Source organism: Lepidothrix coronata, unplaced genomic scaffold (assembly GCF_001604755.1).
Source record: "Lepidothrix coronata isolate B3197 unplaced genomic scaffold, Lepidothrix_coronata-1.0 Scaffold29, whole genome shotgun sequence".
NCBI lineage: Eukaryota > Metazoa > Chordata > Aves > Passeriformes > Pipridae > Lepidothrix > Lepidothrix coronata.
In genome coordinates this window covers 4,746,918-4,768,898 of record NW_016690209.1, presented here as the reverse complement: position 1 = coordinate 4,768,898, position 21,981 = coordinate 4,746,918, and the positions used below count along the sequence as shown (strand labels likewise).

Sequence of the window (21,981 nt, the reverse complement as noted above, 5' to 3'; positions counted from 1 at the left end):
AGGCTTTCAAGTTTTGGACTCTTAGTAAGGGTGGGGCCATCAAGTAATTAAACTTTTAATAGGTCACTTCAGTGGAAGAAACTCTTCCAGTTGGGTAAGTTCCTAATCCATCATTAAAAAAAAGATGACAGGCATTAATCAAAGTGTATGAAGTCACATGGTGTGGGGGGGATGAGCAACTCCAAGAACTTGCTCCTGCTGGGAGGATGGGGCAATCACTCCTCCTTTCATCAACATTTCATGCATGTTTCCACACTTCTCAGGACGACAGTGGGAAGGAGAGCCTTCACGTCCTTCCCCACCCACCCCACTGATAAAGCTGTTGAACACATTACCAACTGCTCAAGAGCTCATGTGAAACGAGTTGGTGGATTAATTAGCAGAAGGGCAGAGCTCTGAAGATGGAAAGATGCTCTGCTGTGAAAGGCATATTGATTGAAGGTCCCCAGCCACCACCACAGGACTGTCATAATTCACTGCCAACATACAGCACAGTGCCAGCTCCTGCACGAGCAGCTAAATCTGGGTCACTTGGCTCAGAGCAGGGACACCTGGACCACACTCACTCCTTCCTGATCAGAGAGCTGTTCAGGAGCCCATTCCTTTAGTAAAATACATAGATTTATACCCAGACAGACTGCAACATATATAGGAAACACACCTTCATCTGTTGGGAGTGTGGTCCACATCAAGGCAAAGGTAAAGGAGGGGAGGCTAAGTGTGCCTTGCCTCAGGCTGCACACATTTGATGACTGTAGTCACCAAATACTAATTTTATTTATTTTTAAAGTCAGCATGTAATCTGATCTTTGACCACTACCCACATCCACACTAAAACTCAGCCTTCACTTCTATCCCAGAAATCCACTACCACTAAGGTGAAATATCTCAAGTGCTTGCTTAACTTTAAGCTTCCTAGTAGCTCTCTCTCCTTCATCTCTGCTGGAACAGCCTACTACATACATTGAATTCTCATTTCAAAAGACTGCTTTTCGTAGTTGAAAGGGCAGCATCAAACACTCTGGTTCCTTGTAGCTGCATTAGATAATTCTTTGTACCATATGTATCAAAAGAGAATGTCTTTTCATAGCTCCTTCAAAGGACCCTCTCCAGAGCAGCTTGCAAAAATCCAAGCCAGCACTTTTTTGCCCTGAGAAATGCAAAATAGAACTGACCCACAGTTTCCTCACCTAAAGGGAAGTGAAAATAAATATTGTGTATAGTGCCATAGGAGAAACATGGATGCAGCAGGACATCACTCCTCATGCAGATGAGTAGAAAATGCAATTTCAACCTCAACCTTAAAAATACCTCACCATTTATACATAAATGAAAAATTCAGTTGTGACTAGACCTATCACATTTTAACCTAATTTAACACAATTTTCTGAACTAAGTTCTTAATATCAGTTCTAGACAAATTTTACCAGAAAAGGCTTTTAAAACATATAGGATGCAAACTTAGTGATCTGTTGTTACGTGGCATCTTTTTCCAAAGTGGAGTGCAAGGGCTCTGCAGCTTTGCTGGCAGCAGTGGCTGGGAGTTTCTTTTTTAGTTGCATTTACAGCTAGACTCTATTTAAATCTGAGATCAAAGTAGTTCCTCCAATTAAAAAGGAAAATAGAAAAAAAAAAAAAGCACATGCTATTTTAACGCTCTTAGCTTTTGGTAAAAAGTTGATCTTTTTGCTTAAAAAAAATGAAATAAAATCAAGTCCTTGCTTTTATTTGGGTAGCATGGGGTAGGACATTATTTGCTGCACCTACTCCAAGTGCCTGCAGGAGATGAAGGCAAATATTGAACATCTTGAAGGCAGCGATACTCTCCACTGTAAACATCTCTGCTCTTAGAGCCCTAAACCACAACAGCTGGACTTACAGCTCCTGCAGTGCTGTGTCCTGGGCTACGAAGTCTCTACAGCTTGAACAATCAAGCCAGCACCACCAAAAATCAAGTGCTGGGCTTCAGGTTTCAAGCTTCTACATTTTTTTAATAAGAAAGGTAGTATTCTGACAGCAAGAGCAAAGTGTTGAATAAAACAAACCAAAACAACAAACCAACAACAAAAACCCCACAATAAAACAACCCCTCCCTCTTAAAAGAAACCCAACACAGGGCTGACCCAAGCTGGTGACAGTGGGCTTCCCACACCAGCTGCAAGAGGAGGACACAGAAAAAGAGAAAGCCTCACACTGCATGGGTCTGAGCAAGGAGCACCACCTCCATCCTGTTGGCATGGCCCCACATGCTAAACCTCACACAAACCCATGGATGCTGAAGAAAGCCAAGCGAAGTATTGAAGCAATGCTAATTCCTATCCCAGGTTTTACTCCAGCATACCTGCTAGGCCCAAAAGGTCTTTAGGTAACCAGGTTTTTTGCAAGGCATTTTATTCACCTGGGATTTAATGATATTATTGAGGGTTAAATTCCCACCACACCCTCCCAGAGCAACCAAGATAAATCTCTCCCTTCTGTGTGACACATCATACTCTGTAGAGGACTTGGGTCACTTTGTTCTTGCATAAGCCTTGATATGTATCATATGAATAGTGTCACTAAGGGCACGGGGACTGAAGCCAGCGAGGAGCAAAGTGCTGCTGTGTCCTTACCGTCCATGTTGCTGACTTTGCTGTGCTGGACTGTTGAAATGATACATCAAAGCTGTGAGGTCCTGGGTAGTCTGTGTTGGAAGGGATGGCTGGGGAGGGCGAGAGAGCATCAAAAGTCGAGCTGGGCTGGGCATAAGGCGAGGGGGCCGTGACGCTGTTCTGCGCGTGCTCCGTGTTGTAAGGGCTGGTGGAGGAAGAGCCATTCTGGATCTGCTGGTCCATGCTGTTCAGGAGCCCCAGGTTCGTGTACTGCGGCTGGAGGCGAAGAGATGCACAGGAGTGTTAGAGAAGCAGCATTAGGACAGGCTGGCTAGGGAAGGCATTGCCTTCACAAGACAGGGTACACAGCATAATCTCAGCACCACCGTACATGTGTCACACTAGGACAAAGACTTGCAAGGGATATCCCCCTCTTTACATCGGTGACTGAAACAGAAAGAAGTAAAGCTGCTCACAGTCACACAGTGGATCAACAGCAGAGCTGGGAAAAGAGCCTGCACACAACCAGAAGGTGATTCGCACGGCAGCAAGCCATCACAAGGAGACAGGCTTGCTATGTCTAGCAACACCCAGACAGACCTTTTCGGACGTACTGCTATAACCTGATAAAAATCAGCAGCTTCATTACAGAGCAACTGGCTCTAACTTGTACAAGGCTATATCGTCTCCAACAGTCTCGTGTTCTACATAAAGACTGTTCCTCTTCCTGTGGATCTGATTCCGCTACACACAGTGACAATGAGGAGAAAGGTAGAACTCAGTATGACAGAAGGGGATAAATTCCTAGGCAACGTGGAAAAAAGCAAATGCAAAATTTTCACATTCATTTAGTAGAGGAGTTGGGAAACATGCAAACATCTGGAACAAAACTTTGGTTTAAACACACAGAGAGTGATTCTTCACAAAGTCCACAAATAAACATGGAATTTTTTGCCACAAAATGTCGCAATACTAAAAGACTACCGATATTCAAAAAAGCAGGAGACAAGTTCTGCTAGAGAAAAATCCATCAATACAAGTGTATCTACACTACAGAATTCTAAAATTCTGAACTACAAACAGTTGGAAGCTGGAAAAGTATCACGGAGAAAGTTACACAACTACCACGCATTTTTAATCCTCCAGAGGACATGGCACTGGCCACAGTGACAGGGCACCAGGCAAGTGGTACATGGGGTTCAGTCGGGTACACAGTCTCATCCTTGTTGTGTCCAAAGGGCACTAATTGCACCAATTGCACTAATTGCAAGCAGCATCTGAAAGGTTTGTGGTACCCATTCCCAACAGCTCTGGGCTCAACCAGGAACACACACCAATAAAGGCACCTGGTTCTTTTAGCTGCTGACACAGCAGAAGGAACTCAGGCTCCTCCACTTGTCCAAGGGTCCAAGCAGCTCAAGTCCCTCAACATCTTATAGCTTCAATCCCACCCAGAACCATCAAGCTCACCTATTTTCGAGTATTTCAGCCAGTCTGCTCATAACTTCCCTATCTTTCCAACAGTTGCTCCTTTTCCAGACAACTTCTTATCAGCCAAAAAGCAAAGGTTCACTGAATCAGCACCAAGCACAAGGCCCATAATGAAAAGCTTTCCCAATACTAGGAATCCCAGCAGCCCTACTGAAGCTTTGAGCAGCACACCACTCCTCTAAGGACCTGAAGGGGAATGGCACAAGCTATATGCTGAGCTCTCCTAGGACTTTAGACAAGCCATTTAACATCCAGATTTACCAGTCATTTCAGCCACAGAGGAAAACAGGGTGGTCCCTTTGCAGGGATGAAGGGTCCTCCCTGTGCCCAAAGACTCTACACTCTCAGCTGTTCTTCCAGAAGGGGAGGAATTACAGAAATTTAAACCTCCTATTGCAGCTCTTCCTTAGGTTTCTGTTTCACTGGAAGAGGCTGGTATTTTCTGGGGTTTTCATTAAACACTGAAGGTGAGGCTGATGGTCTGGGATCTTCAGTGAGGCACTTGGGACCTTCCAGATATGGATCAGCTTGTGACTAAGAGCTGGGCTGTGAAGGGGAAGGTCCGGTGGGAAACAGCACAGGGGACTTCATTTTGGAAGCTGGGATGGGCTGCAGAGAGAAGGGAGGGCTGGCTCCCTCCCTTGCTCTGTCAGCAACACACTGTGTCCTTGGGCAAGGCACCTCACCTCCCCCTCCACCCTCAGCCTACTGCAGGCAGCAAGGTCTGCAGGGCAGGGATTGCTCCTCACCATGTAAAAGCACTGCACTTAATGGGCCTCTGCTTTGTCTGAGGCCTGTAGGCAGCAGAGTAATAAAAGCAATTACACATTGAGTCCTAATCCTGGGTGAACCAGTGACTCTCCGTGTTGCCTCAGGTTACTCATTTGCCCTCCCTGCCTCAGTTTCTCCCTCTGTGTCAGTGTGGATGTTATAGATGCACAGCACCACTGTCAGATAGGAAAGCTAATATCTGCGATTGGACTCATTGCATGCTAGAGAACTGACAAGGGAATGAGTGATCCAGACTTGTTCTCCTTCTCCAAAAGGAGATTGCAGCTTTGGCAACGCAGATGACAGTTATGTCTCATCTCCTGCAGGCTATTCAGTCAACCAAGACCTATTTAACGGACTTTTGGTACATGTTTTCCCTTGAGGCTAGTTCTGTACAGAAAGAGCCAAAATGCTGATGTACTGTACCAGGAACAGTTTTTTATCTGCTCAGTAATTCTGCATTTAATCAAAAAACAACCCTCTCTGCCCTCCTACCCCAGAATACCTTAGTAAGACCTGAAGACTTCTCAAAAATGTAGAAGCATCACTCAGTTGTTTCATTTCTCATGGAGATTACCATCAGACACACTCCCTAACCAGCAAATGATGAAAAGACAGCTGTGATGAAAACAGTCTCCTAAACCAGCTCAGACATACAGACAGCAAAACAATAGTGTTTTGGCTTTCACTTAAAAACTATTCCCTCCAATCCGGGCAACTTAAGTTGATGGAGAAAGATGACCAAACAGGCAGTCAGCATTAACAAGACAGCACAGTCTGGAAACGCTGAAGGTGCTGCCTGGACATCAATTAAACAAAAATAATAAAATAAGTGCTCTATTAAAATGTAAGATATCCTTACGAGAATCAGAGATCCTTTTCATTCCTTTCAGTCCAGAGACCATCTGTCTAAATGTTATCAGCAGAGCAGCCATTCCACTGCATTTATACACTGACATGCCACAGTCAAATGCCGTGTCCCCATTTGCTCTTTAAATAACTATTAATCTCCTTGCACTTATCCTCACGCTGACACAAGCAGCTGTTGGACTCCCCTTCTCTTGCTTCGTGTCCTACCAGCCTTTCACCTTCTCTAGCCCCTTGTTCCCCTCCCCAGGCAGGTGCTCCATCCCGGTGACAAAGCCAGCCGCCGGTCTGAACACACACAGCACTAAACCCCGTCTCACAGCTATGCCCCAAGGCAGGTGGGAGAGTTGTTTGTGCTCAAGGGGTCAACATCTGAACTGCTTGCAAGGTTTTGGAGGAATCAGATAAGACTTTGGGAGGCACACGCCTTCTGACAACAGGACAATTAGAGGGGCAAAAGGCCCGAGAAAGGCACACGCAGGAATTCACCCACCAACACAAGGAGGCCCCTTGGCCCCAGCAATGCTGGGGATGGCAAGAACAAAAAGAGGCTGCAAATTCAGTCTGAAAGGTATTGTCCCCCCAAGAGGAGTCTGCAGAGAGTGTGTTTGCACACACATAGCTTCCTTTCACCATTTACAGAAAGAAACACAACAGCATTTAATCCAGAAATTAATTCACGGCAAGTTTGTAGCCCAGAATTTAACACAAGCTCATGTTTTGCTGTGAGGTTGTTTTAAACAACTGCAGAATGTAGCCCCACCACCAAATCCTGATAGAAAGAGAAAGCTATTTGGTGGAAAGAAGAGAATTGCATGCAAAGATGAAAGAACAGATTATCTAATTTTCAGTGCCTTTTTCACTATTTTGTTCCCTCCATTCAAGTTTCTGAAACTATTAATATCACTAAAGCATTACAAAAACCTTCAGGCAAGTTTAACTTCAAATAGACCATGCACTTCTGAACATCATTTCAATAATGCATCTTGAACTATCAGTTTCGCTTCCTATATCCCATCAGCTTCACTTTTAGGTTTTTGTGCTAACTCATGCTTCTAGATTAGGAGAAATGCAGTTGCACTGGAGAGGCTGCTGAATGAAAACCCAGACTGAAAACTGCAGAGCTGTTTAAGCACAGTTCTGCTGCTGGGAGGCTGGGTCTCCCCAGGGAACACGGTGGTCAAGGTAAAGCAGAGCCTCTCCTCTGACCCCAGCAGCTCCGGGGCACTTGCCACCAGAGGGCAATGCAAATGCTCCATCACACGGCAGAGCTGGTGTGTGCGAGGGAAGATGCCCCAACCCACCCAAACTGGGGCTCTTCTCATACTGCCTTGCAGCAAGAACCCACCCCCAGTTCTCTGGCCACAGCCCGCTTTAAGCCCATTGTGTTAATTAATAAGGTTATGAGATAGATGTGCAAAGAAACCTCCGTATGAAGGCATGAGGGAAGCAACTAATGCAAGTTAAGAAAAGTTCTCAAGGGGACTTCCACAGCAAAAATCCCCTAAAATATACAGCACCAGCTATTAACTACCCAGTTACCAACATTTCAGAGAGAGTTCTGAAATTTTCTTCGCTTGAGAAAATAAAGGAAAAGTTCTCATCTTCAGGTGTAGAACACCTGGATGCCTCCACCCCTACCAAACCCCTTCTCCCTAACACCAAAAGAACAAGCATCTGTATTGTGCACACCTACCAATTGCATTTTAAATTTTCACCACTGGATCTGTGCAGCTCAAGAAAGATATGAGATGATAAAACTAATAAACTACCACAGTTATTAGCAACAAAAAGATTTGCACAGGACTTTGCAAATTTGGTGCTTTGTCCTTAAACTGCACGACAGTGATGCACTAGGGCTAACAACTGCAGGACTTAGTAGGAAGCAACTTACAGCAACATTTCAGTGCTGGACCAGGGAAATATTCAGAATTCTGTTGGAGAACAGTTATCTTAAAAGTGGCAGAACAAATGTTTTCCACAGTGCTCGATGCCTATCCAAATCAGATGACACACACCTCAAATATACCCAGAAAGAGAAATCCTTTCAAACCTTCCTGGCAAAGGATTTTAGTAGGTGGAAATAAGTCACTTAAGCTAAACAGAAAGCTAAACAGAAGGGCTTCTATCACAGTTATTAACCAAGGTACTGCTGACTCTCAGTTGCTCAGAAGGCAGCTGATACAATACCCAATGTAGGTGCTCTACTTGTGCCACTACAGAGCAGTGCCAAGAAATAAAGGGCTCCACCCATGGCCCTCAGCTAAGATCAGGGCTGAAGCCAAGACAGCTCACTCATCACAATGAAAGCTGTGATTTCGTTTTCCTTGCTACCCTGTTTTCTCATTAAAAAAAAAAAAAAAAAAAAAAAAAAAAAAAAAAAAAAAAAGGAGAGAGAGAGAGAGAGAAGGACTAAAATATTTCTTTATGAGGAACAAACTCAGTTTGGACGCTGCTTCGGTCTCCTACAAGCCACGAGGGGAAGATGTGTACAGTCATTTCAACACCAGCTTGGCAGCACTCCCTCCAGCTCCACTTCTAAAATGAACACAAATCCTGTGGGTCTATTTTGAAGAGGTTTTTCCCCAGAGCTACTGTTCATCTGAATACACTAAGGACTCGGAAACCCTCAGATAAAATGATAATGTGCACCATATACTGAATGTGAAGAGCGAGGGAGCAGATAACTTTGGTTGAATCGAAGATATCAACAGTTACCAAGATAGGTTCCCAGGCACTATAACAGAACAAAATCTGATTTGAATAATCCTACTGTTGGGACACTACATTTTCCAGGAAGAGAGAAGGCTATTTCCCATCCTAGTGGTGTAACAGGTTCCCAGTGTTATGGAGTGCATGGAAAGCCCTGGAGTCAGTCACTCCCAACATGGCTATGAGACCTGCTGCAGCATAACCAAAGAGCATCTCCTTAGCTCAGTCCCATCCTTAAGCAGGGAGAACAAATATTTCTGCATAGTCCTGTATTATTTAGAAGGGAATCTATTTGAGATTTACAGAGCTGTGCAATATGTACAACCACAGTAATTTTAAGAAACTAAATTCAAGACTAATAAAGAAAAAAACATACTTCTTCCAAGAGGTATAAAAACCAAAACCCCATGAGTGACACACACAATTTTCCTGCACAGGTATTTCATGTTAAGTAGTAAGATAACCCCAGCAGTTGCCTGGACAGCTTCCAACACCACCCGAACACATAAGGAAAGCCTAAGGAAAACAGTCCTTCATTTCAACCATCTGGGGAGGAGAAAAAAAAAACAAAACAAAACCAACCCAAACAACTACCCTCTCCCCACCAAAAAGCCCTCAACATTAAGTGACCAACTGAAATCACACTACTATGTTTAAAGTTCAGATACACAAGCTTAAAAACTTCACTGCTCTGCCCACTTAAAGAGCACCCTTTCCCTCCCAGCAGTCACCAAACAGCCCTATGGCCCTACGGACAACACACTACATACATCAAACAGCAGAGATCAGTGTACATCAGTAATTTGCAAACACTACGGCTTGTATACTGGGAGGAGGAAGGAAAGCCTGTGTGCTTTTCACTGGGATGAGCCATTCCAGTATGCACGTCATGCCACATCTACACCCTTTAGGTTTACAAAAGCAGCACAGTTTTAGGAGTCATACCCAGTAAGGCTGTAGACCATGTGTCTCACTAAGACACAGTTCTGCTGAACTCAGCTAAACTTCATGTTCAAGTTTAAGCCTACAAATACCTACCTGCATACGTGGAGTTTGAGAATGAGACAATTTAATGAAAAGCAATGCAAGGGCAAGTTTCTGTCCACCCATAAGGGCTGTAAGCTTTGGAGTCATCTTGTTCCCCCCAGTTGTAATTGTTTTCCTTTTTAGCTAAACTCTGAGTTTTGCCCCTTGGTTAATTCATTTAACTCAGTAAGAAGTGTTTTTCAGCCAGAAGCAGGGTGCCTTTTAAAACAAGCACAGCCCAAAGCAGGAATGCCTGTAATTCCTGACTTCTACCACCTGCCACAGGTTCAAGTAAAAGACCTTGTCTAATTCAAGGATTATCAGAATGACAGTGCATCCCACTTTACACAAATATTAAGGCTGGACATCCTACATTGTGTACATACTTCTAAATATTTTCCAATGTATATGAAAATAATATCACCGACTTCCCTAGAGCAGCATTTTCGGCTCTTAAAAAAAAAAAAAACAAACAGATTCTGAATTAGGCTTTCAAAAAAAGTTCTCCTTGCATAGAAAACAACTTGTTTCTGAAAGTCGGATCATTTTATGGTATTTAGACCATAAGGTCTTCCTAAAACATAAAAAAACCCTCTTTCACAAACATAAATCACTTTCATTAGAGTATCTAGGCTATGCTTAGTTATTTTGAAAATTCAGACAGTTTAGAACAGGTAAAGTCCAAGATCCACCCCCCCTGCAACACAGTCATTTCTTGATCCTGAGCTTGTGCTCAGCAATTTAATATGAAAACATATAAACAAGAAAGAGAGGAGGAAAGAAAACCAAGGAAATCATATTATATCATCTCTACGAAATGCATGAAATCATGAGACATTAGAACTCCATGATCTTAAAGGAAATTGATAACCCAAACAACTCAGCTTCCTAAAAAAGTGAAAGAGAGGCCAAGAGTTTCCTACATTCTCCTATGACCAGCTGGACAACACAATGCCAACAAAGATCTGAAGAACCATAAACTACAGACGAACTGCAAAAGCACCCCATCATGCTCCCAAGAGATGCAAACATAATGAAGACAAAGACCAGCATCAGAAAAACTAGAAAAAGACTGCAAGATCTCAGCAAGGCTTTTTTTTGCCTGATTTCAGTGGCTGAGAACAACTGTAGGGACACAGCTCGGCCAAGTGCCCAGAAATCCTGTGTTCTGAGTTTGTACAACAATGTTGAAAAGTTGGATTAAAAAAATAAAACTTTAAACATAAGAGGAACCAATTAAAATACAAATGGGGAAGTGGGGAGGAGAAGCAGGGGCTGGAGAGGAAAAATCCAGTAGTTGATTAAAGCTGCCTTGTTTCTTGAACTCTTTACTGGACGGTAACCATTGATGTTATCAGTCATTTCAGACATGCAGCATTTTATTGTGTTGAGAGGGCAGTGTTAGGCTGGACAGGATATCTGTGTGTCATCCACAGTGAAATGCTGCAGACACGGTAACCACCAAAGTATGGCCAAAGGGCACAAGGACAATGAATAACCAGGGTCAGAATAACACCAGGAGTTGAAGTTAGCTCCCAAATTCATCACTATGCTCAATAAAATCAGAATGTATCATCTTTCAGACACCAAGCTAAAATACTCCAGCTAGGTAGCATTTTAGTCAGAACAAGAAATTAAGATCATCTGCAATTTAAATAAGTCAAGCAGTTAAACACATACCAAAAAGAAAAAAAAAAAAAGAAAAGAAGAAGCCACACACATAAACCCCCCACGCCCACTCTTTGAAGCGTGGTGCAACTACGGAATATAAGAATTCATAAGAAGAGTTATAGGAGGGCAAAGGGCAAATTAAAACATGTTAGAGCAAGCAAAGGAAAAGGGTTACACGGCACCATCAGTCCTTATAGACTAAAAGAAAGATCTACTGGATTTTCTATTGTATTTGGCCATTTCAACTGTCCAAATCAGGCAAGAAAACTTCTGGATGATACTCTCAAAAGCCTGGGACACCAAACAGCAGACTGAAAAGCTTTCAGGATTGAGTGGGGGAGTCAAGAGGACTGGATGCCAAATTCTGATTATATCCCAATTGCAGAGAACAAAAGAAGGCAAGGCTTTGCCTTCCAACACTACTTTTTATATTAAAGCAGCTCCTGACCCGCACCAAGCTGGCATTGCCTGCACCCAAGGGATCTGCTGGGGTTCAGTACAGCAGCAGACACACACACAGGCAGGAGACTCCCCTAAACACCCAGCCTCTGTGGTATATGTCAGAAACAGCTTCATATCGCTGCTGCAGCCCACTCAGAGGTGAGCAGGAGTTTTATATGGTGTTTTCCAAAGATGCCAGGCTGTGCATACAACAAACCCAAAAGCTGCTCTTTGAGAGGGGGGGTGTGTGAGAGTATACAGACACAACATGCATGCAAAGGCAGGGCTTCTTCCACAGCAACTTTACTGCATCAGCTTTACAAACTTCAAGAATATTTTCCCCAATTTAAATATTGAGGAATATTTAATATTTATTTTTACATTTTTATTTAAATATAAATGAAATATTTTTAATTTTAATATTTAATATCCAATATTTTCAACATTTAAATCACTTTGCCACATATTCTGCACACACAGGATTTCCAATAGGCTCTCTGGTATGGGACCTAATGTCTTAACAGCACAACTAAACCCAGTTTTCAGTACTTCCCTCCTGTCCAATACTACTGATTTCAGCAAACACCAGGACACATGGTGCTATGGTCACTTATACAAGGCACAGCTTCAGAGATTAACATCTAAGGTACTCAGCTGGACAGACCTTTCCCTATGCAAAGTGAGAAGTTGACAGGTTCATTGTTCATTATGGAATCACTCACATTAACAGAAAGACAGAAACATACTCTGCTAAAACAGACCTGCCATAATTTTATTGGTTGCTTCTTGCAATAAGCAAGTTAGCTAAGCTAACTGCAAGGAATTTCTCATTATTCCCCTCCCCCAGTTACCCTGATTCATGTGATTTCAGTGGCCAAAAGACAGAAAGGGGTTCTTCCAGATTTTTTGAGTAGCAACATACCTACTCATTTCCATTCAATACCACATTAAACTCCCTACCCCTCCAACTTGAACATTCAGGGTTCCTTTCAGACACACAACACAGCAGACTGACCAAGGCTCCTCTCAACAGCTTTCCCACCCTACTATTCAAGTAGTAGTTTCCTGTTTGCGAAGTATTAGATCACACCTAGCCAATGTATATTCTAGTTTCCTTTTTAAGAACTTCTTGCACACTTTTCTGCTGCTTAAAGAGGGTGGAGGGAAATTTACTCATCTATTTCCTTACAGTCACCACCAGTGCTCCTGATGTAACCGATTCCTAGGATATGGATGAAATGCACAGTAAAACTGCAGCAGTGAGAAATCACAGTAGAGGCTTGCAGAGGTTACTGAGTCTCCAAGACAAACCTGCAGAATCCAAGTTTTACAGAGCAACCAGTCAGAATTTCATTATGTTCTTTGAGCAATCACACCCCAAAAAGAGACTTTTGTGACGCCCAAAGACATCATGACATTACCTAAAACATCCAAAACAACTAAGCAAAATGATTAAACACTTTGAAGCCATTTCCCATACAGAAGAGATCCACTTGCTGACTCAACACTTTTTTTGGCATCCATCTATTCCTATTGTTCTGTTCATCTCCGCTCCTGAGGCACTGTGCTCCAGCTCTGTGCATCATCCCCTTATGCAGCTGGACTGCAGTTCTGCAGCACAGGGATTTCTGCCTCAGAAGCACAGCTGAAAAGCCCAGCACTGCACCTCCTCCCTCTCCCCATTCCCAGAAGTCAGCAAGATTCTTTGTATTTACTTCCTAGATGTGGATTAAAACTGAAAGATTCATATCTGCCGAGACACAATCCATCTCTTTCATTCCCAGACACTACCCCACCATAAAATATTTCCCCTTCCCTCCCTAAACTGGGCGTTTCCTCCCACTCTCTTGCCCTTGGTAAAAACACTCATCTTCTTGCCATCTTGAGGAAGTTGGACTCGTCTCAAATTTCACCAGGTCCCCTTGTATACCACTTCCCAAAGTCCTTGGGGGGAAGTTTAATCCGGATCCAAACTCTGGAATTGATCCCAAGAGGTTGCTGGGCTCCAATCAATGCATTAATTTTCAAACATGCTCAGCCTTGCCACTTGGGTCCACTTCCAAACAGAGCGGACAACTGAGCACAAGCCCAGAAATATATCACACCTCGAGCCATCTATTCTAGATACTGACATGCACATCCTGGCTAAAACACTACTCCTTTAGCTGTACCATTAAGACTCCAGGTGAAACAGCAGTGACAGGGGATTTGCAGAAATACAAGATACCATTGCACGTTCTTGGATCAACTCCACAATCGCTCAAACCTAGTACAAATCAAAAAATAAAATTCAAAAGGAACAACAACAAAAAAGAAACCACCAAACTCCCCCATCTCCCACATTTTGCTGATAACAATGGTCAGTAATGTTAAATACAATCAAGTTTAGATTAAAGTTCCCAAAGAGGATACAAGTTTACTTTGCCAAGGCCAAGGAACTGAAGCTTTCATGTGTCTTATCTACAACTTCCTGAAAAGTAATTTCTCACTGAGTTTGCTCCTTATATTAGAAGCCTTACAGAAGTAAAAGCTCAATCACCTTAAATGTCATCCTGCTCTATTTGCTCCTTGCTCAAGGTAGCTGCAAGCAGCTAAGCTAACCCTGGAAAGCCTCTGATAGGCTCTTCTTCAGAAGAGACCTGGGATTCGCCCCTAGGAGCCAGTGTGTTTATAAGAAATAGTGCAGAGAAATGTAGGGGTGAGCCTTTCTTCTCAGCAGCTCACAGCTAAATCATCACTTGCAAAGTCTTGTTCTGGGCTGCTCTGCCGAGGCTTTATGCCATGGTCTGCTCCTACTGGGAAGCAGCTCTTTAATCCATCTGAAAGTTACAGGTTCTCCTCCCAGCACAGCAAAGCTCTGATGGGAAGCTCTGTTTGGGAGACTAAAGACTGGAGTATTTTCCTCAGAAATCACTTACTACTATAAGTGAAGAAATCAAAACAAAACAGGAAGTTTTTGAAGAACAGCAAGTTTATTCACCTGGAGAGACCCACCCACATGCCTAACCATGGCTGGGCTCAGGTAACACTCTAAAGATCAGGGCCTTGGACAGTTGACAAGGGACTGCAAGGCGATCGTGGCACTGAGATACAAAGAATCTAGAAAACGCATCCAGAGGAAAAAAAGTTGAACCTTAACACCCTTGGAGAGAAATTGTTTTCCTCTTAATTCCACTTGATACCAAAAGTGACTTAACACTAATCCAAGCCAAGTGGCACAAAGAGCTTGAGCTCACTTCCCTGCTGGAGAGGATGGAGTGAGTGTTGCTGTTAGTGTATGAGAAGCTCCTTTCCTTTCTGATGATTTATGCAACCTTGCTTTAAAAGAGTTGCATTCATTTTATTGCCTACTCTGCACATTCTCAAGACGCGTTGGAGGCAGTGCCAGAAAAATAACAGGGTTTAACAATGTCTAGCACAAATCCATCGGTGCAAGAGCTCCTTTCTGAAGCGTTTCCAGATTTTTTTTTTTCAGTGGGAACATTTTGTAAATAGAATTTAAAATTTGCCTTGAGCCAGGCAACACCCACTTTTATTCAGCCCTTCACGATAATGAAATAAGTAGTTTCTCCAGTAGTTATAACCGTCTTCCAGAGGAAAGAAAGTGCAAAGCAAATGGTTTACACCCTATCACAGACCACATCCACAGCTTTCCTGTTGCAGAAGCCATGTCTTCTTCATAGAACTAGTGATGCTTCTGTCTCACGGTAAAGAGAGCCACAACTGGGAATAAACCCTTCCACTAAGCATAACTGGACAAACACAAGTCAAAAGGCTGCCACCAGATGGGCTGAAACACACAAGGCAGAAAAAGTTCCTTTCTGTTGTTTCTCTGTGCCCAGGGAGGGGGGGGAAAGGCAAAATTTCACTCCACTTTAGCCCATTAGTCCATTATTAAAAAAGATATGGAAAAAGAAAAGAAAAATAGCTCCTGAGGAGGTAGGCAATGACATAACTCGGCTCATGTTGGAAGAAATCAGAAATTTAGAGTTGGCGACATTGTCAAAGAGTCAAACCATCAGACTGATAAAAATAATCAGTCAAAACAACAGTTCTATTCCCCAAGGAAAAATCATGAACAAAATATGGGGAGATATATATGGATACTTTCATCCTGTCTCAACCAAGGCCAACTTACAGAAAACAAGTTGGATCATCAGTTGCAACCAGTTCAAGATGTAAAACGTCCTGACCGCGCTGCAATGGCAGCTCTTTTTCATCTCTCACACTGAAAAACTTTTCATTCTAGAAAATACCTAGTAGTAGTTTCTTGCCAAATGAAGCAAGTAACTGAGATCAGCTGTTCCTAATTTCATACTGCTTCATAATGCTTCTTTTGAGCATGGAAAATTGTAAAATGGAGATGCAATTTCCAATCTGATGTCTAGCTTAATTGCACGACTGTGCAAACCCCAAAGCATGACTGTTACTGAGCAGTACCAACACTTGACACACAGCCAAACTATCCTGACTTCTGCAGAGGTACTGCATGTCATACACAGTTAAAGCTGTGCAGATGGTCGAATGTCATCAGGTTTCATTTCTGTGTAATAAAGCACACATTTCATTCTTTCCACCCACATGCAGGTTACAATCACTTACTTCTGGGCAACACCCCCAGCCTTAGACTGGTGAGGTCCCACCCCTCCACCTTAAAAGCAAGGAGAGGATTTCTCCAGGTAAAATCCTCAATTTACTGCTCAATATGGAGGTCCCATTACCTCTACTATCACAAAAAATTTTTGGTACCCTGTGATAGAACAAAAAGCCATCTATTGCATGACAAACCTGCTCCAATGAGGTGTTGGACCTTTATTGGAAACATACCCAACTCTTACCCTTCCCTGTGCTTCTCCCCCAGTGTGATCCCCTTCTTCTAGCTGAGAGGGAGATGGGAGCACATGGGAAGAGGCAGGTCAGGTCTTGGCTTCCTATTACCCATCTCTCTAGACTACTTCACCTTCTTCATTGGCAAACACAGCATTAGCATCCACTTAGTCTCTCCAAACAAAAGATACATACATATCTGACCTTAGCCTTTTCTACCTCAGGTCAAACCTTTGCAACGGGAATGAAGTTTTAAAACCTCTCAAAGGAAAAGGAACCTGGTTATACAGGGCCTGTACATCCTTGCAGAAGACCTTTGCAGCCCAAGGATAAGACACATGCCTCACAAGCCTGCACATATGTCATCACATGACAAAAACTTGAATCCCGTAAGTGCAATTACAGCAAAACCAAAGGATGAACACAAAAGAAGCATAGCTGGAATTCCAGCTGGACACCATCAGGGAACACCATCTCCAATACATCTCCCTATTCCTCGCTCCTAATGAAAGACTGCGCCCAAACACGTGGGGTATTGATAATATTTAAATAATGAGAGGCCACTGGAAGTCATGGCACTCGTACCTGAATCCTGCACAGCTCAGGGAGAGGTTTTCTCTCACAGGCACCGAGAGTTGTCTGCCTGCTCAGAGCCAGCAGAACTCAGAGACATCATCACAAATAGGAGGAGGAAGGACCAAGAGAGAAGGTCGGGTTTAGCCAAGACCTTCTTCCTTGAGAAACACATTAGGCTTTATATAGCATCTCTCCAAGTGCTTTCACCAAGATGTGGTGTACAGAGGGTACTGCACAGATAAGCCTGCCTTTCTGGTACCTCCAGACTGCAGGAAGGGAGCAGGTGGGTTGCTCTCCTGGGCAGTGACCAGGCAACATCCCTCAGAGATTGCTTCCTTTACCCAGGTCTGGCTGAGGGCCACAGAGAAGGGGCACTGGGAGAGGAAGAGCCTTTGCCAAGTGCAGTTGGGGTGACTAGTGCCATGTGGCAAAAACAGCCAAGGAAAGCCATAGCTTTATCCTCTGGTAGTTCTGAGCCAAATCCAGGCTGACAGCAAGGATAAGCCCCAGTCATACTTCTACTGCGCACCAATGAAGCCGATGCTCAAAAAAACCCCCTACATCTCAATTCCCAGATTCCTTAACCTTAAGCTAATGTTTGCTAAACCAATACCCCAGGGCAGGTGCAAGAAACATTTTTCTCACTGAGGAGGTCCAGCTCCCTCAGGACATCCATCCAGGCTACTATGGAGTCCCACATGCCTGCTTCTGCTAAAAGAAAGGACTCACATCCAGGGCACTACAGCCCAAACACAGGCATCTGAATTAGTATTTTAAAAGCTAAGATGGAAAGGAAGAACAAAACCAAAAATGCACCCTTCTGAACAGGCCATCCTAACCCTCAAACTTATTTGCAGCCATCTATATTTAGTTTTTCTTAATTTCCAGTGTGAAGGAATGCTGCCAAAAAGACATAAAGCAGTGCACAAGTTCTCTTAGTATAAAAGTAGTTTCCCCCCTCCTCTCCCAAAACTACGATAAAAATCTTAACGGAAAGAGATTCTTTAATTTGTCTCCCACAAAGAGCAGGAAGATCTTCGGTAAGGATGACGGATATAATCAAAAGTCATGGCACATATTTCTTATCAGTGTTTGAACAAGATGTGTTTATTCTTTTGGCAGTGATTTAATTTGATTTTAGCAAACACTCCAAACTCTGCGTCATCATCTCAGCCAAACTGCAGAAGAATCCAGAATTCCTAAAGGGAATCTCTTTTGCTCTCATCCTCCCCTCCCAGCACCCAGGAAACCTGGACAAGACCGGACAAACTTGCAGATACTCTCCTTCACACCCAATTCTGTGCATGCTTCCCCACAAACGTCTGAATACAACACAAAATTCCAGATGTGGAGATGAGGCAGGAAGACACAATGAGATTCAAAGGGTTCCTGTTCATCAGCACTTCATCACCCTGTTATAAACACCCCAGTGTCTCTCTTCTTTTCACATCTACTCATAAACACACAAGAAGAGATCTCCAGGGTCATCGAGTCCAGTGCTCTGCCAGCAAAAAGCTTCATCGTTCTTATAGCTGACCCAGATCAAATGCTGAGTTAGATTAAGCTGGAAAAGTGGTTGAGGCAGGTTCCACCTCCAGCCTCTCAGGGCTGTGATTCACTTCAGCACCCTTGTTCCCTCTCTCAGCTTTTCTCAGGGAGATTCTACCCATTTGGGAGGAACACCTCATCTCACCGTGGCATTCAGCACCACGCTTGCGGGCACGGGCGCCGAAGGGCTGTGGGAGATGGTGTGAGCTCACCACCCTGACCACGCAGCCCGACCTGGGGCTTGTGCAAGGGCCGGCTCCCAGGCTGCAGGGCGGAATGCACCACACAGCCTGCAGGTGAGGAGGGCACAGCTCAGCATCTGCAAGCAAGCAGCGAGCAACCTGGGGCGGCTGGGCAGAGCACCCCAAAAAAAGGGGGCTTTGGGTGAGAAGAGACTCCCTGCTCTCCATTTTAAAACTTAGTTTCAGTAGGGGAAAAAAGAAAAAAAAAGTAGATAAGATTTTGTCCATTTTTAAACCCAAAATATAGTCCATACTAAGTTTTTCATGAGTTGGTATGGCTGCCTTGTGACCAACCCAGCAACAGCTCTAAGATCTGAACTATAGCAAGCACCAATGACAACAAAGTGCTGCTTCTATTTGCACAGTGAGAGCTTTTTATTTTTACTTTTTTAAAGAAACCATGCCAAAGCCTACTTCTTGTTTGCAAGCTTAGGATGGGCGAGGTTCATCATCACCAATATATTTTTTAATTGAGCATTAACAAGTCTCCCTCTCTTTTGAGACGAGTCATTAGCAAGGCTGCTCTTCTTCAGAAATGAAGCCAAGTCAATGCTAATCGAGTTTTCCCTCCCCAGCGTACAACGCTTCGCTGGATGAACAAAGTCAGTGCACCTTGCTCAAATACAAGGAGGGAAAAGTGAGGGTGGGAGGAAAAAAAGAAAAAAAAAAAATCCAGAGCTAAAGCCTTTTAAAAACTTCCCCTGACAGCAACAGTGATGAGCGGCATTTAAGCGGAGCGAGAACGCTCCTGAGCGCATCGCTTCTGACAGATGAGCCCAGCAAGTCAACCATAGGGACTCCACAGCCCCACCGCTGCTATTCAGCGAAAGTTGATCAGATAGCAGCAGACAAATAACACCAAGCAAACACTCCAAGAAGTGCTCTCTCCACATTTAAGAGTTTATAATTAACCTAGGAAGAGAGAAGAAAAAAGAGTCGCCCGTTTGGGTCTCCTGCACGGCGGCAGCAGCAGCACCCACGCACACTCCCTGCGGAGGGGGACAGGGAGAGCACACTGGTTTCAGTTTACCCCTTGCTCTCCCCGAGTCGCAAACCCGCCACCCCAGGCGTGCAAGCCCCAAGTGTGTACTTTTAACACGCTTTCCCTCGCTAGCTATCGCATCTCCTAGCCATGCTCTTGGCCTTTCAATTTCTATTTTGTTTCCTCTTCCAAGAGGCTGAGCTCCTGTCTGCTTCAGGGCTCGTACCCCATGCCCTGCACTTGAATCCTTTTCGCCAGCAATATGCGGGCGCACACTCGCACACACACAGAGGAGCTGTGGCTGCTTTGCCATTCTGGCAAGTGTCAACACAGCTGCTGTCTCCGCTGGAATGTAAACCAATATTGTCGTTAGATCTCCCTCAACCCCTGGTAACTTCCTGAAAGATTTGCACAGCGTGTGGCAATTCTCCCCACTGCCACCTTACAAAGCATCGACCCAGCTGGTTAAAAGCCATTAAATAAATAATTAAAAAAAATTAAATCAAAGCTGCATCTGAAGTTTGCGTTCCACTCACACCCATGAGGTGGAAAGGGCTGTAGAAAGCAAAATGCATCCACTCTACACACGTTCACCCTCATATAATATGCTTATACAAACACCCTGTAGAAAATACCTTGCTGCTGCAAGTTACAAGGCAAGGTATTAACAGCACTGAGTAAAAGAGTTACTGGTGTGGACGCTAACGCAGCATTTACAGCACAAAACCTTTCTCTGCATATTATTTTACTTAAAAAGTAATCTAAGAAGGGATTTATAACACATTTTTGTTATTTCCTAGATACCATCCACTTTTAACCACAAGCAGCAATTTTGGCAATAAAATACTCGTAAAAGAGTTATAATGTAGTCAACATAGATAGTGTTCAGACTGCTACAGGAATGCAACCTGTGTGCATTGCCCACCATAAACGACTGCCTTGTCTTGCTTCTCCAACAAAAGAAAATTATGTTTGGCTGATCAAGGTTCCCAAAACAAATTTGCTGTCCCAAATATAAAGACTTGAAGTTCACTCTCATTCAGATATTTAGCCCAAACTCTTCCCATTGTAAAATGCAAAAGTTTCAAAAAACAAGTGTATATTCTACACCTCACTTCAGGGGTGAAGAAACTGCACACATTCACTAAAAATAAAAATAATTAGCGATATCATAGCTCAAACCTAGAATCCTTACCTCGCTATACTGGGACTGGGCATTGTTTTCCAGGTACAACATGTTAGCAGTCAAATTGATCAATGCTGCTGTTCTTTCTTCTGGCTCCAGGATTTTGACAAACACCTCCCACCCCCTAGAAGACCCTAAAAATATGTGATGCTACTTGGAAGATAACAGGACTCAGAGTGTGCCTCTCTGCATAATTGAAGTTTCCCTTATATACCTAACCATAGGCAAGGAGGAGGAGGTGGGGCTCTCCTGCCTTACCTGTCCAATCTGTCAAAGTGCCACCTGGAGTCCTCCACTCCAATGGAGAGAGGCCTCTCCCAGCTCATTAAGTAGTTAGAATTCCTTATCACCAATCTCTAAAAAGCAAAGGGAAGGAAAGGGGGGGAAATGGACAAAAAAAAAGAGAAAAAGAAAAAAAAGATAAAGACAGACAAGGAAAAGAAAGGAAACAATAACTTTCCCCTGTCACTTTTCTACAAGTTTGGGAACTCAAAAAATAGCCATGAAGTTGCTCCAAAGGAGCCCCTCTGAGAAACTTCCCCTATTTATTTATTTTCTGAGAAGACTCTAGGATTGTTTTTTTCAGGTGCAGGCTTTGCTGCTACCAAAGCCCAAAACGTTAGGGAAGGGATTGAGATGCAATGCTCGACACCGGCGGTGCAGTAACGCAGCCAAGTACCTGGCTGCTGCAGTGTGCAGGTTTGGGATAAAAATCCCAAGGAGCTGAGAATCAATAACTGGCTTCATGCACCATAATCCAGCTACATTCTCCATCATCTGTGTGCTCTCATACATGCTTACAGCCAACAGGTCCTGTGTTCACAGGGCATCACTCCAGCTACGTTTTTTCCCCCTCCTTTGCAGTTGCTTCTAACTCACGCCAAGGAAATGTTAAAAAAAAGTAAAAAAGGCAATTCATCCAAAGGGACTCACGATTTTGAATTAATATATGGGAAAAGTTTTTAGGTACTGCTCAGTAAAAACCAGCTGGATACTGTGCCCACAGCAAACTTTTCAAAAGTAAGAGCACTTAGCTGAGACTCAATCTGT

The 21,981-nt window shown here is 43.6% G+C and overlaps 1 protein-coding gene across 1 annotated transcript in view; it reads right to left on the bottom strand.

Annotated features, from left to right (window-relative positions):
- TP63 (tumor protein p63) overlaps positions 1 to 21,981 on the bottom strand; it is a 101,607-nt gene that overhangs the window by 44,476 nt on the left and 35,150 nt on the right. Inside the window, 1 exon segment of the mRNA XM_017810818.1 lies at positions 2,613 to 2,867. Within this exon segment, the coding sequence (XP_017666307.1) occupies positions 2,613 to 2,867 (255 nt within the window).